Source organism: Leucoraja erinacea, chromosome 20 (assembly GCF_028641065.1).
Source record: "Leucoraja erinacea ecotype New England chromosome 20, Leri_hhj_1, whole genome shotgun sequence".
NCBI lineage: Eukaryota > Metazoa > Chordata > Chondrichthyes > Rajiformes > Rajidae > Leucoraja > Leucoraja erinaceus.
Genome location: NC_073396.1, coordinates 3024818 through 3041423, shown reverse-complemented (window position 1 = coordinate 3041423; position 16606 = coordinate 3024818). Strand labels below are relative to the sequence as shown.

General features: G+C 46.5%; 2 protein-coding genes across 3 annotated transcripts in view; one reads left to right on the top strand and one right to left on the bottom strand.

The window, feature by feature from the left end:
- LOC129706645 (uncharacterized protein C7orf50 homolog) overlaps positions 1 to 16606 on the top strand; it is a 196586-nt gene that overhangs the window by 72306 nt on the left and 107674 nt on the right. The gene's annotated exons all lie outside the window — the stretch shown is intronic.
- Positions 6933 to 16344, bottom strand: LOC129706643 (uncharacterized). 2 transcript variants are annotated; one of them, XM_055651024.1, is made up of 2 exons: positions 15839 to 16344; positions 6933 to 10106 (listed from the first exon to the last, which is right to left on the bottom strand). In XM_055651024.1, exon 2 carries the CDS (start codon positions 9972 to 9974, stop codon positions 9030 to 9032), a length of 945 nt encoding a protein of 314 aa, XP_055506999.1. In that variant the 5' UTR covers positions 9975 to 10106; positions 15839 to 16344; the 3' UTR covers positions 6933 to 9029. The 2 variants fall into 2 exon arrangements, with proteins under 2 accessions (XP_055506999.1, XP_055507000.1); XM_055651025.1 differs by lacking the exon at positions 15839 to 16344 and adding an exon at positions 10816 to 10950.

The window sequence follows — 16606 nt, the reverse complement described above, 5'->3', positions numbered from 1 at the left end:
ATGCAGCGCATGAGACCCGGGTTCGATCCCGACTGCGGGTGCTGTCTGTACGTTCTGTACGTCCGTCTGTACGTCTGTACGTTCTCCCCGTGACCGCATGGGTTTTCTCCGAGATCTTCGGTTTCCTCCCACACTCCAAAGGCGTGCAGGTTAATTGGCTTGATGTATGTGTAAATTGTAACTAGTGTGTGTAGAATAGTGTTCGTGTGCGGGGATCGCTGGTCGGCACGGACTCGGTGGGTTGAAGGGCCTGTTTCCGCGCTGTATCTCTAAAACTAAAAACTAAAATCTTCGGTGTAAACCAGCATCTGCAGTTCATTCCTACACATCGGGAATAGAGGTGTTTCTTTCCCCCTTCTTTATTCTTTATTTATAAATCTTAAATAGCTTTGCACCTCATTGGGTCTTTGTTGAATATCCCCTTGACAAATTGACAAGATGATGGTTATTAATGTAACTTGAAGTTCCTGTCACCATAACGTAACTCTGTGTTCCTGTTACTATAACTTTATGTTCTTGTTACCATTGTTCACATTTTTCGAACGCTTTTGAGGCTTGCCATGGTCTGAAATAATTTGTGTGTTGACTCTGAGCGTTTCCTCTTCTCTGCCAGATGGACTGGTGCGTAGAGAGAGTTGTGCACAAACCAGTCACAATGATCTTCAACTTGGAATCAAATATAATGTCGTACTAACGCCACGGAGAGGATCAACACACTTGGATTGTTTTCTCTGGAATGCCAGAGGCTGCTGGGGGCAGATGTGCAAGGCAAATCTTTTTTTTGGGTGCCTGGATCGAGCTGCCAGGGGTTGTTGGTGGAGGCAGATATGATAGTGGCGTTTAAGAGTTTTGGATATAGATTCTTGAGATTCTTGTATCTTCTCAGTCTGAAGAAGGGTCCTGACCTGAAATGTCACCTTTTCTCCAGAGATGCTGCCTGATCCACTGAGTTACTCCAGCACTTTGTGTCTATTTTGGGACAGGCACATGGATATGCAGGGAATGGAGGGATGGGGGTTATGTGCAGGCAGATAAGAGTTGGTCTTGGCCTCATGTGCGGCACGGACATTGTGGGCTGAAGGGCCTGTTCCTGTGCTGTACTGTTCTATGTTCTAGGTTGTTCTTGAGTCTGGTGCTGCAGACTATATATATATTGTATTATTTACAACATACGCAACATGCTTTTTGCTTGATCCAATAAATTGGAATTTGCAGACGTGATATTTACCTTTCTGTGTATGACACGTTCTGGGAACGTCCTAACTGAGGGATTATTAATCTAAGCAAATTTATGGATGCAGAAAAGCCCAAATGATTAATTGCATCGGAAACCGTTATTAATTAATTGCATCCGAAGAAGGGCCCCTTCAACCCAAAGTGTTGCCTGTCCATACTCTCCACATATGCTGTTTCCAGAGGACATAGGTTCAAGGTGAAGGGGAAAAGATTTAATAAGAATCTGAGGGGTAACTTTTTCACACAAAGGGTGGTGGATGTATGGAACGTGTTGCCGGAGGAGGAAGTTGAGGCTGAGACTGTCTCAACTTTTAAGAAGCAGTTGGACAGGTACATGGATAGGACAGGTTTGGAGGGATATAGGCCAAACGCAGGTAGGTGGGACTAGTGTAGCTGGGACATGTTGGCCAGTGTGGGCAAGTTGGGCCGAAGGGCCTGTTTCCATGCTGTATCACTCTGTGACTATAACTCTATGCTGCCTGACCTGCTGAGTTACTCCAGCACTTTGTGTTTTGGTAATTCATGGCAGAATGCATTTCGTTGTCTCTGTACTGTACACTGACAATGACAATTAAATTGAATCTGCTGAATCTGAATCAGAAACCTACTGGAGCAGACAAGGACATTTTGGTTCATCTGGACCATTTGAAATAAAAACACATTACATCACTTAATATCTACATTATTTAATTCGGTTTCTTGCAAAATTTCTCATTAAAATGACTGACATTATCATAACTTTTCCTGAGTTATCCCAATCCAAGCATTACAGCCAACTCGTGGATCAGTTACGATAGAACTGTTCTTGCCTTTCCATTTTTAAGCTGGAGTCATAGAGTAACAGGCCCTTCAGCCCAACGTCCATGCTGACCAAGATGCCCCATCTGCACTAGTCCCACCTCCCCACGTTTAGCCCTTATCTCTATAAACTCTTCCTATCCATGTGTACCTGTCCAAATATCATTGTTATAGAATCTCAAATACCTCCTCCGACAGCTCGTCCCATCTACCTTCTGTGCCCCTTCTCATCTTCATCCTTTGTCCCCTGGTTCTTGATTCCCCTACTCTGGGTGAAAGACTTTGTACATTCATCCTCTCTATACCAAGTTGTACACAAGAAGAATTGTGGGAGCTTCGAGCCCTCCATCCAAAGTTTGCTATATCTTCTCTAGATGACAGCATCTGCAGTCTCCTGTATTTCCACTTTGAATTCATTGCAATGACTAAACGGCGATAGAGAAGTGTTCATAATGGGGCGACTTTGTGTGCAGAGTTGACGGAGGGTGGATCTCGATAGGACTTTAGCTGGAAAGCTGAGATAAGAGATCCTACGCCACAAAATTACCTCCGCGACTGTGATCCACTGTGTTTTTGGTCGCGTACATCAGTTTCGCACTATTATCGGCTGATTATTGAGTATTACTGATTGAAAGATACAGCATGGAAACAGGCCCTTCGGCCCACCGAGTCCACGCCAGCCACCGTTCTACGTTATCCCACTTTCTCATCCACTCCCTGGGGGGGGGGGGGGCAATTTACAGAGGGCTAGTTCACCTACAAACCTGCATGTCTCTGGGATGTGGGAAGAAACTGGAGCACCCAGAGGGAACCCATGCAGACACAGGGAGAGGGTACAAACTCCACACACACAGAACACCGAGGTCAGGATCGAACCCGGGTCTCTGGTGCTGTGAGGCAGCAGCTCTAACAGTTGTACCAGTGTGCCACCCACCACAAAGGAGGCAGGTGACTGAACTTTATTGCCTTCCATCACAGTGAGGAATATTGATTCCACTGTGGTGGATGTTTATGTTAAACTTTATTTTATGTGCTGTGTGTATTTTTACTTTTTACTTAGTTATGGCTGTATGGTAACTCAATTTCACTGTACCTTAATTGAATTTTAAATCTTGATCTTGATAATAACCATATAACCATATAACAATTACAGCACGGAAACAGGCCATCTCGGCCCTTCTAGTCCGTGCCGAACACTTATTCTCCCCTAGTCCCATACACCTGCGCTCAGACCATAACCCTCCATTCCTTTCCCGTCCATATAACTATCCAATTTATTTTTAAATGATAAAAACGAACCTGCCTCCACCACCTTCACTGGAAGCTCATTCCACACAGCCACCACTCTCTGAGTAAAGAAGTTCCCCTCATGTTACTCCTAAACTTCTGTCCCTTAATTCTGAAGTCATGTCCTCTTGTTTGAATCTTCCCTACTCTCAGTGGGAAAAGCTTATCCACGTCAACTCTGTCTATCCCTCTCATCATTTTAAAGACCTCTATCAAGTCCCCCCTTAACCTTCTGCGCTCATAAGAATAAAGACCTAACTTGTTCAACCTTTCTCTGTAACTTAGTTGCTGAAACCCAGGCAACATTCTAGTAAATCTCCTCTGTACTCTCTCTATTTTGTTGACATCCTTCCTATAATTAGGCGACCAGAATTGTACACCATACTCCAGAATTGGCCTCACCAATGCCTTGTACAATTTTAACATTACATCCCAACTTCTCTACTCAATGCTCTGATTTATAAAGGCCAGCACACCAAAAGCTTTCTTTACCACCCTATCTACATGAGATTCCACCTTCAGGGAACTGTGCACAGTTATTCCCAGATCCCTCTGTTCACCTGCATTCTTCAATTCCCTACCATTTACCATGTACGTCCTATTTTGATTTGTCCTGCCAAGATGTAGCACCTCACACTTATCAGCATTAAACTCCATCTGCCATCTTTCAGCCCACTCTTCCAACTGGCATAAATCTCTCTGTCGACTTTGTAAATCTACTTCATTATCCCCAACACTTTATTGCTGATTACTAATTTACTGTACTATTGATTATCGTATATATCTATCTGCATGTTATTGCGTTATTGGGCCTGTAAATCTGTGGCCAAGAAGCAGTTAAGGGAAGGTTTGATGCACAAAGTTGCACAGCAAGTTTGTCTAAGTCATAGAGTCATACAGCGTGGAAACAGTCCCTTCGGCCCAAATGTCCCATCTAAACCAGTCACACCTGCCTGCATAAGCTGGAGTAACTCAGCGGGACAGGCATAATCTCTGGAGAGAAGGAATAGGTGACGGTTTGGGTCGAGACCCTTGTTCAGACTGGTTAGTGAGAAGGGAAACGAGAGATATGGACGGTGATGTGCAGAGATAAAGAACAATGAATGAAAGATATGCAAAAAAGTAACTAAGATAAAGGGCACAGGCCATTGTTAGCTGTTTGTAGGGTGAAAACGAGAAGCTGGTGAGACTTGGGTGGGGGAGGGATAGAGAGAGAGGGAATTTGTGGAATTCCCTGCCACAGAGGGCAGTGGAGGCCAAGTTACTGGATGGATTTAAGAGAGAGTTAGATAGAGCTCTAGGGGCTAGAGGAATCAAGGGATATGGGGAGAAGGCAGGCACGGGTTATTGATTGGGGACGATCACAATGAATGGCGGTGCTGGCTCGAAGGGCCGAATGGCCTCCTGCACCTATTTTCTATGTTTCTATGTTTCTATATCCCTTTAAACTGATCCTATCCATGTACCTGTCTAAATGTCTCTTAAACGTTGCAATACTTTATGAAGACAGGTGACATGTTTGGGACCCAGTTACTTGATGTGCGTTAGCAGAAACTTGTTTCAGATTTAAATGTGGTTTAGGATTCATTTTGCTGTAATATCGAATTGTTGCCACTGGATGGAAATATAAGGACTGTCTTCATAATTTTATAAACTGTAGTACCAAGTTAGGTCCACTGGATTGTGCTGTGTGCCAGTTCAGTTTAGTTTATTTAGTTTTAGTTTAGAGATACAGCGTGGAAACAGGCCCTTCGGCCCACCGAGTCCGCATCAACCAGCGATCCCCGCACATTAATACTATCCCACACACACTAGGGACAATTTTACACATACACCAAGCCAATTAACCTACAAAGCTACGCGTCTTTTGGAGTGTGGGAGGAAACCGATGATCTCGGAGAAAACCCACGCAGGTCACGGGGAGAACGAACAAACTACGTACAGACAGCGCCCGTAGTCGGGATCGAACCCGGGGGCTCCAGCGCTGCAAAGCAGGAACTCTACCGCTGCGCCACCGTGGCTGCTCTTGTATAATATTTCCAAATATGAGGATGTTGCCATGACTCAAGCACCCGAGCTACAGGAAGAGTTAGGGCAGTTGGGTGTCTGTGTGTGTGTTTGTGTTTGTGCGCCGTGTGTGTGTGTGTGTGCATATGTGTGTGTGTGTGTGTATGTGTGTGCATGTGTGTGTATGTGTGTTTGCGTGTGTGTTTGTGCGTGCATGTGTGTTTGTGCACATGTGTGTATATGTGTGATTGCGTGTGTGTATGTGTGTGTTTGTGCGCATGTGTGTGTATGAGTGTTTGCGTGTGTGTTTCTGTGTGTATGTGTGTTTGTGCGTGTGTGTGCATGTGTGTTTGTGCGTGTGTGCATGTGTGTTTGTACGTGTGTGTGTATGTGTGTTAGTGTGTGTAGTCATGCGTGTGTGGTGTAAATATAAACTCGCTCCTATAAACCACTTTATTAAAGTTTAGTTTAGCGATACAGCGTGGAAACAGGCCCTTCAGCCCACCGAGTCCACACCGACCATCGACCACCCGGTTCACACTAGTTCTATGTTATCCCACTTTCTCATCCACTCCCTACACACTAGGGCCACTTTACAGAGGATAATTAACATGAACACCTTTGGGATGTAGGAGGAAAATGGAGCACCTGGAGGAAACTCACGCGGTCACAGGGTGAACGTGCAAACTCCACACAGACAGCACCCGAGGTCAGGATCGAACCCGGGTCTCTGTGAGGTAGCGGCTCTACAAGCTGTGCCACTGCGCTGCTCACATAAGGTGTTCCAAGTCAGTAGTAGATGGTCTAATGGACTTCCTGTAACCTCAGGTGATGATGTCGACCTGTTTTTGAGTAGCAAGGTCATATTGCTACTGTTATTCTCTCATCTTTCATCATGAAATTCTGGGACATCTAAAACAATTGCAAGAATTTCAGCTTTTATTTAATCCAAGTAAGATGAACATGTTGGAGGAAACACAATATATATAAAATGCTGTTAGCTACAGACAACAATTGGTCAAAGAGTTTAAAATAATCTAGGGGAAATGCATATACATAAAGCTAGTAGTCGGAGTTTGAAGAAGGGTCTCGACACAAAACGTCACCCATTCCTTCTCTCCAGAGATGCTGCCGGTCCCGCTGAGTTACTGCAGCAATTTGAGTCTATCTTCCGTGTAAACCAGGGTCTGCAGTTCCTCTCTGCACATTTAATCTTGCTGTTCCATCCATTCCAGTAAACTTTCATCTTTTCAAAAGGCACTTTCAGCAAAGTTAGAGAAGTCATCAAAATGTTTGCATGAAGTTACAGAAAGTAATGGAATAACAATCGCAACCCATGTAGTCACAGATAGAGCAGCAATCGTGAATGAACTGGATTACATGTGGTCAATATGCTTCATAATCAGACACGTCTGGTTCATTTTAACTCGTTTTTAACGTACATTTTTACAAAAGGCACGAATGTTGCAGCGATAGGTTTGCTGATAAAATATCATCATCTGAGTAAATTGAATAGTGGCTTGAGATTATTACAGGTGATGTAAGAGGAATTAAATCAGAAGCAGATAAAGAGTTATAAAGGGGAATAGATTTAATGCAATTGCTTCAACGTTCAAGGTTTCAAGGCCAGTTTATTGTCATGTGTACCAATTAAGCTACAGTGATATGTGAATTACCATACAGCCATACTAACAAAAGCACCAAGACACACAACTACATAAAAGTTAACATAAACATCCACCACAGTGGATTCCCCACATTCCTCACTGTGATGGAAGGCAATAAAGTCCAATCATCTTCCTCTTTATTCTCCCTGCGTCGGGGCGGTCGAAGCTCCTGCGATGGAACTCCAGAAGTCGGTCTCTAATCAGAGACCGCGGGCTCCACAATGTTAAAGTCCGCAGACTCTTGCCGTGGGGCTCCCGAAGTCGGTCCCCAGCAAAGGCCGCCAACTCCTTGATGTTAGGCCGCAGTGCGGACGGAGATTCGATACTCCTTCGAGGTAAGAGATTAGAAAAAGTTTTTCCCAACCCCCCCCCCCCTCACATAAAACAAACTAAAGAACACTAAAACATATATTTAACACGTACAAACAAACAGCAAAGAAGGAAGGGACAGACTGACTGTTGGCGAGGCAGCCATTGCTGGCGCCACCCGGTGGTCAGTTTGTGGTTTTAGTTTCGTTTAGAGATACAGTGCAGAAATGGACCCTTCAATGGACCCACCGAATCCACACCGACCAGCGATAGTAGCAGTATCCTACACATGAGGGACAATTCACAAATTTTACCCAAGCCAATTAACCTACAAACATGTGCGTAGGCCAATGCGATCTGAGTGTAGGTGTTCATCGAAACGATCGCCCAGTCTGTGCTTGGTCTCGCCGATATATGAGAGGATGTGGAGTTCAGTACAGAGAGGCTGCATCTACATCTGCTACTTGATCTCGATGTTGGGAGCCATGTGGTTCTGGTTCCTGGAGCCGAGGGCCCAGCAGGGGTTGGAGCGTGTAGAGGAAAAAAATTAAAATCTTCATTTACTTCATTTTGATCGGAATTTAATAAGATAACGAAAGGGTTTGCGGATGTGGGCAATTGGCATATCTCGTGGACCAGGTGCAGAAGAAGATCATGAGAATTTGGCAAAACAAGTTTCAGACGAGTTTTCCCTTTTCTCTTGCCCGGGAATGCATAGCGTTGGTAAATGTAGCACATTAGCTTAAGACATAGATAAGGAAGCCTGTTTCTCAGTGGGAAGTTACTTAATGCTGGATCACAATGGTTAACCCTCTAATGTCGGTGACTATTGTGATCAAAAACACAACAGCGATAGCTGGATATACTGTCCGCGCCCCCTACCGCTAGTAACGCCACAGTAAATGGGGGTTTATGATTGGCTCGGAGAGGTGGCAGCGGCTCGGTCTGCTCGAAAGATAGATAGACTAATGTCAACAGGTAGACACAAAATGCTGGAGTAACTCAGCGGGACAGTCAGCATCTCTGGAGAGAAGGAATGGGTGACGTTTCCGGTCGAGACTCTTCCTCAGACTGATGTCAGGGGAGTGGGTGGGACAGAGATAGGATGTAGTCGGAGACAGTAAGACTGGTGGGAAAACTGGGAAGGGGGAGGGGATGGAGAGAGAGGGAAAGCAAGGATTACTTGAAGTTAGAGAAGTCAATGTTCATACCTTTGATCCTGATTAGGGGTGCTGTCTGCGCGGAGTTTGTACGTTCTCCCCATGACCTGCGTGGGTTATCTCCGAGATCTTCAGTTTCCTCCCGCAGAGAAAGGTTGAACACGTTAGGTCTTTATTCTTTGGAGCGCAGAAGGTTAAGGGGGGACTTGATAGGGGTCTTTAAAATGATGAGAGGGATAGACAGAGTTGACGTGGATAAGCTTTTTCCAGAGTAGGGAAGATTCAAACACGAGGACATGATTTGCGAATTAAGGGACAAAAGTTTAGGGGTAACATGAGGGGGAACTTCTTTACTCAGAGTGTGGTAGCTGTGTGGAATGAGCTTCCAGTGGAAGTGGTGGAGGCAGGTTCAATTTTATCATTTAAAAATAAATTGGATAGGTATATGGATGGGAAAGGAATGGAGGGTTATGGTCTGAGTGCAGGTAGATGGGACTAGGTGAGAATAAGTGTTCGGCACGGACTAGAAGGGCCGAGTGGCCGGCCTGTTTCCGTGCTGTAATTGTTATATGGCTATTCCCTGCGGCACTGTGCTCGTTCTTGTGCAGACGCCGATGAACAGGAGGCAGAGGCAGAGGCAGCTCCCGCCAAACAGGATCAGCTCGCCCAACACCGCCTTCGCCTCCTCCCTGTACAGCCCGTAGCTGTCGCCGGCCTCCCTCCGCAGCAGAAGCATCGTGTTGTAGACCAGGCGGCAGAGGAAGCTCACGATGAACATCGCCAGGGGCAGTAGGAGCGGGGGCTGACACCCGCCCGAGCAGCGGGAGTGAATGAAGAAACGAACAATGAGGATCAGGGCGATGAGTGTCGGCACCAGGAACCCCAAGAGGAACTTGACGATGCGGTAACTTGGCGGGGCCTCCAGCGGATCGAGGTAGCAGTTGACTTGCACGCCCGGGTCTTGAACCACACCGGCCAGCGTGGAGACCAGCACTGAGCAGGCGGTGCTCACCCCCAATACAGTCAGGGTGGTGATGAGGCATCTGCGCAGGACGCTCCCGTCCTGCACTGCATCGAGCTTGTCCTTGAAGGCGAAGATGGCCACCTGGATGAGGGCCGTGTAGAAGTAGGGTATGTTGAAGGAAAACGAGAGGATGGTGCAGCACAGAGCGGATGTGGTGAGAGGGTTCGGCCTGACCAGATCGGTGCTGGAAAAGAGCACCAGCGCAAAGTCAGCCAACGTCACCGTGAAGACTAAGATGCCCAGCATCGTCAAATTTATTTTCTTCACAATGCTTACAAAATAAATAATTAGGGTGCTGATCCCAGCCAGGAGCCCTAACAGCCCAAACACACTGTAGATGTAAACGCCTCTTGAGATCAAATGCTGCAGGTTTATAACTTTGACAACGTCATCCGTGTCCACAGTGTGATTACCGATGCCCGGAGGCAGTGAGGCCGAGAAAGTTGAGAGCAGGGAGTCATTGTTGAGACTTTCTTGGTGGGCCATTGCTGCAGTAGTTCACTTTACACGTTGACCTTCCTGCTCAGTGGGGTATAATGGAGGCAATAATGCACCCGACTTGCATTCTATGTTGCTCGGGATTGAAAACTGAGTTGAAGATATGATTCCGTCTGCAACCTACAAGGAACGATAGCAAGAACAATAGTTAATTTCATTCTCGATAGACACAAAATGCTGGAGTAACTCAGCGGGACAGGCAGTATCTCTGGAGAGAAGGAATGGGTGACGTTTCTTCTGACTGAAGAAAGGTCTCGACCCGAAACCCATTCCTTCTCTCCAGAGATGCTGCCTGTCCCATAGAAACATAGAAATTAGGTGCAGGAGTAGGCCATTCGGCCCTTCGAGCCTGCACCGCCATTTAATATGATCATGGCTGATCATCCAACTCAGTATCCCGTACCTGCCTTCTCTCCATACCCTCTGATCCCCTTGCCCACAAGGGCCACATCTAACTCCCTCTTAAATATAGCCAATGAACTGGCCTCAACTACCCTCTGTGGCAGAGAGTTCCAGAGATTCACCACTCTCTGTGTGAAAAAAGTTCTCCTCATCTCGGTTTTAAAGGATTTCCCTCTTATCCTTAAGCTGTGACCCCTGGTCCTGGACTTCCCTAACATCGGGAACAATCTTCCTGCATCTAGCCTGTCCAACCCCTTAAGAATTTTGTAAGTTTTGTGTTACTCCAGCATTTTGTGTCTATCTTCAATTTAAACCAGCATCTAGTTCTTTTCTACACATTTAATGCGCAGACCAATTTCTCTCCGGGGATGAATAAAGTTTTATCGCATCGTAATTTCATTCTACACAGAATGGTTTTTGGACTAACCTCTCATTGGCCAGGCTTTGTCCTAAAGTGTCCCGACCCCGAAATGTCACCTATCCATGGAGAGGCGATGTTTCGTGTTAGGATTCTCCTTCAGACCAGAAGAGGCCAGGACCATTCTGAAACCCAAAACATTGGTCTGAAGAAGGGTCCCGACGTGAAACGTCACCTATCCATGTTCTCCACAGATGCTGCCTGACCCGCTGAGTTACTCCAGCACTCTGTGAAACGTCACCTATCCATGTTCTCCACAGATGCTGCCTGACCCACTGAGTTATGGTGCAGCAGCATCTATGGAGCAAAGGAAATAGGCAACGTTTCGGGCCGAAACCCTTCTGGAAATAGGCAACGTTTCGGGCCGAAACCCGGAAGGGTTTCGACCCGAAACGTTACCTATTTCCTTAGCTCCATAGATGCTGCTGCACCCGCTGAGTTACTCCAGCACTCTGTGAAACGTCACCTATCCATGCTGCTGCACCCGCTGAGTTACTCCAGCACTCTGTGAAACGTCACCTATCCATGTTCTCCACAGATGCTGCCTGACCCGCTGAGTTACTCCAGCACTCTGTGCTCACTTTTCTCACACCCTCTCCTCTCTTTCTCTTCCCTACTACAATCAGCCTGATGGAGGGTCCTGAGCTGAAAAGTCATCACTCCCTTCCCTGTACAGATGCTGCCTGCCTGATCCGCTCCCACTCCATCTCTCTGACTTCACCATGCTATTTACCCCGGCAGGACATAAGCTACGAAGCTGCATCTGTGGCTGGGAAAAGATAACATCAGAGAAGGGTCTCAAGATCCACCAGGACTAGGGAAAAGTGCCTGGGAGAGCTTGGTGTGGGGCCTCACATTGACCATTACTTTCTAAGAGGTCGGCCAAATCAGTCGAGTGAAGCCCAGTGGCAGCTTAAACACTACAGTCCACAGGGTCTTAGCACCCCAGGCGTAGCTCAACCAAGTACTGTCCCACCAACGGACACGAGTCCAGAGCCCAACCGGCCACAGTCAGCGGTAGAAACATAGAAACATAGAAATTAGGTGCAGGAGTAGGCCATTCGGCCCTTCGAGCCTGCACCGCCATTCAATATGATCATGGCTGATCATCCAACTCAGTATCCCGTACCTGCCTTCTCTCCATACCCCCTGATCCCCTTAGCCACAAGGGCCACATCTAACTCCCTCTTAAATATAGCCAATGAACTGGCCTCAACTACCCTCTGTGGCAGAGAGTTCCAGAGATTCACCACTCTCTGTGTGAAAAAAGTTCTTCTCATCTTGGTAGAGAGGAAGATGGAAGGGAAAAAGCAGAATGGAGCAGTCACTGGCTGTGGCTAAAGAGAAAAGATGCTGTCTGGGCTGCCACGTGACCATCCAGAGGCTAACCATAAGACACACACCCAGGGCTGATCACCCTGCGGTGGGCCTGCCTGCCTCGACTGTGGGTGTCTTGTGATAAAAGGCCGAAACACACAGTGACGTTGAGGTCACCTATCCATGTTCTCCACAGATGCTGCCTGACCCGCTGAGTTACTCCAGCACTCTGTGAAACGTCACCTATCCATGTTCTCCACAGATGCTGCCTGACCCACTGAGTTATGGTGCAGCAGCATCTATGGAGCAAAGGAAATAGGCAACGTTTCGGGCCGAAACCCTTCTGGAAATAGGCAACGTTTCGGGCCGAAACCCGGAAGGGTTTCGACCCGAAACGTTACCTATTTCCTTAGCTCCATAGATGCTGCTGCACCCGCTGAGTTACTCCAGCACTCTGTGAAACGTCACCTATCCATGTTCTCCACAGATGCTGCCTGACCCACTGAGTTACTCCAGCACTCTGTGCTCACTTTTCTCACACCCTCTCCTCTCTTTCTCTTCCCTACTACAATCAGCCTGATGGAGGGTCCTGACCTGAAAAGTCATCACTCCATTCTCCATTCAGTCTTGTGATAAAAGGCCGAAACACACAGTGACGTTGAGGTACACAACTGAAGATGTGTCCAATTGGCAGCAAAATCATCTAGTGGTCACCCCCAAGGTATCTGTTGTAGTGAAAAACCTTAGGGATTGTAACATCCAGTCCTACTAATCAACAATTAGAGCAAGCTTCTGTCCCCGTCTTTGAGAATAACCAATTTGAATATATCAGCTATCTTTCCTGTGAAGCACCTGAGACACTTTGCTACATTCACAATGCTACCGAAGTGCTGTAATGTTTTGTTCGATATAATAAGCCTTTTTCTTCAGGGGATTGTCAACCTATGTCAAAGCTTAGAGAATGGGTGAGGGGGATAATCTCGAACGAGAAGGGTGGCACAGTGGTACAGCTGGTATAGCAGCTGCCTCACAACTCCAGAGACCCAGGTTCATATTTATGTATTTATGTATGTACTTAATCTATGGACCACTGTTAGTATAACGTTAGTACCTCCACCAATGTAAAGCACTTTGGTCAACGAGAATTGTTTTTTAAATGTGCTATAGAAATAAAAGTGACTTGACTAGAGAATGCACTAAGTGTCCTTTTTGTATGTTACAGGTATGTACGAGTCATGTTGATAACTTCATTCACTCCACAAGGCTGTAAGTATTCCATTGTGAAATATCTCTACTCAAACAGTGATGCCTGTTCTTCATGCTGCCTCCTCACCTTGAATATATCCGCACCAAGTCATATGGAATAAAACTGCTATGTTAGAGATTTGACTTCGACATTCACATTGACCTATTCGATGATGTAAGAATGATTCTAACTAATTCATCCCTCTCTACATGTTTGACTTGAGCTGTTTTTATTGGATGTGTTGAGTGACTGGTCAACTTTGCATTCTCGACCTGATACAACTTATTTATTTTTCTTTCGTGGAAGTTTCAATGACTTTAATTTAGTTTAGTTTAGAGATACAGCGCGGAAGCAGGCCCTTCGGCCCACCGAGACCACGCTGACCACACTATCCTACACACTAGAGACGATATACAATTCACACAAGCCAATTAACCAACAAACCTGCACGGGTGGGAGGAAACCGGAGCACCCGGAGAAAACCCACGTGGTCACGGGTAGAACGCGCAAACTCCTTACAGCCTGCACCCGTAGTCGGGATCGAACCTGGGACTCTGGTGATGTAAGGCAGCAACTCTACCGCTGCGCCACTGTGCCGTGTGTTTAACTTGGACTGTTTTTATTGGATGTGTTGAGTTATGGGTCAACTTTGCATCCTCTACCTGATACAACTTAGATATCTTTATTTTGTGGAGGTTCCAGTGACTTGCATCCAGCATGGGCCCAGGACAAGAGCGTTTTATCCTCAGAGTTAGTTAAGGCCCTGTCCCACTCTACGAGTTTACCCAAGAGGTCTCCTCTGAGTTAAAAAAAAAATCAAACTCGTGGTAAGCACGTAGAATGTACGTAGCGGGTACGTCAGAGCTCGGGACGCCCCTTAGCGGCTCGTAACGCTACTCGGGAAACGCGGTAAGCTCGTGAAGTTTTTTCAACAATGTCCACGAGAGCCCCGAGTACCTACGAACGGCTATTACCATAATTCTCCGAGTTCGAATCGGGAGAAACTCGGGAGAACTCTTGAATTAGCTCGTACAGTGGGCCAGACCCTAGATTCCTCATCCCCACCATCTTTATTTTGTACTTGCCAATTTCACATACAAATTCTCGTTCTAATTCTCGTTCTCGGGACCACCATACATCAATCCCTATCATGGGAGCTCAACACCAGTCTCATAATCAGTAAGTGTCACCAGTGACTCTACTTCCTGCGGCAGCTTAATAAAATTCAGGGTCGGTCGACCAGCCATGACCCACGTCTATAGGTCTACCATAGAAAGCAAACTCACATTCTCCATGCTTGTCTGGTATGGTCACACAACCTCGCAGGAGAAGACTCGGCTGGAGAGAATAGTGCGCCGAGCTTCTAAGATCATCGGTTGCAGCAGACTTCCCTCAGTGACATCACTTTACTCAACAAGACTCACCAGAAAGGCCAGGAAAATCATAGCAGACCACTTTCACCCGGCACATTACCTCTTTAATCTCCTCCCATCAGGAGCATTAAAAGTAAAACATCTCGCTTCAGAGACAGCACCTACCTCCAAGCCATCAAATATTTGTATTTGCACTAATCACTTTACACTGTATTATTTATTGTGGTGTATGTGGCGGTTGTATTGTACTGTATTGTATCTGCCTGGGAGTGAACCAAGACACACTCCTATCAACTTGTTGACATGGCAATACATTTCTTGAATCTTGAATCTTGAATCTTAATTTTAAGAGTAGCTGCCCATGGTGCGGAGGCGGGATGTTTTATGTGGGCAGGCACGGTGGCGCAGCGGTAGAGTTGCCGCCTTACAGCAAATGCAGCGCCGGAGACCCGGGTTCGATCCCGACTACGGGCGCTGTCTGTATGGAGTTTGTACGTTATCTCCCCGTGACCTGTGTGGGTTTTCTCCGAGATCTTCGGTTTCCTCCCACACTCCAAAGACGTGCAGGTATATAGCTTAATTGGCTTGGTAAATGTAAAAAATGTCCCTAGTGTGTGTAGGACATGTGCGGGGATGGATGGTCGGCGTGGACCCGGTGGACCGAAGGGCCTGTTTACTAAACTAAACTAAAGTCTGCTCCGCTATTCAATCATGGCTGATCTATCTTTCCCCCTTAACCCCATTCTCCTGCCTTCTGCCATAACCCCTGACACCCATACCACTCAAAAAGTAATAAAGAGTAACTTGCTTTGTGTCCGTACTCGGAAAGAGAGTATTGTTTCAAACTTGATTCTATTTGTCGAAGGAAATGGGAACTTCACTCGGACGGACTCCATCCAGTCTGAAGCCACAGGGTGTCATGCACTGCAAGGCAGTGAGCAGATAACCTCTGGATTGTAAAGCCATCAGTGGATGGCTCCACAGTGGCTTTTAGTATTGCACCGACACAAAGTGAACAAAGTAGATTTTGGAGCTGCATTAAAACGTACCCAACAGATATATAGGTTACAGAATGAAGTGATTTGAGTTGACTCACCTCCTGGTTCAGCGTTTTAACTTTGTTGTTGCTTCTCTCAGAGTGAGGAAGTGGCCCTAGCTTCCTCTACGAGGGCGGTGCTTTCTGACAGCAACTGGCAGGCGGACCATCCTCTCAGTGGCTGCAGCTTGAGAGGACAGCTTCTTTGGCAATAAATTCCATTGTCTTCCAAAATGCAAATTTCCGCAGGGACCCAGTTGTAGCGTTTGTCGTTTGTTCAGCTTAGTCGCTGTTGAAAAATCAGAGTTACTGAGCAGAAAGGGAGCGGGCCATTACTCCAGAAACTCTGGGTGTGGTTTTTCGAAAAACTGATGGTAACTCAGACCTTTATTGTATTCTGAGACAAACCACTTCCTCTGGAAAGATTATCAGGCGCCTTCGTGCCTGCTGCCCCATCTCACAGCAGGAGAGCCTGACTGTCAGCGCACTTGGGATTCACTTCTGCCGTTCAAGGGAAACGCCAAGTGAAATGAAGCAGCTTCTTCAAGGGAATGAAGGATATAAACCACCAGGGGTGGAGGGTGGCGGACGGTACATGTCCATGCTTGACATTGCTCACATGCTGCTGGTTGGGAACAAGCTGCAGTCTGTGTCGTTTCTTGGCCCAAAAAATAACTCTGTGATGTGGAGAATTTTTTCTCTTTTTCTTAAAAAAAAAAGATCTCCCTATTCGTATTTTGGTTATTTATAATCAACCTGGTGTGTGTGCGTGTGGTTGGGGGGGGAGAGATTTAAGTTCATAAGTGCCAGGAGCAGAATTAGGCCATT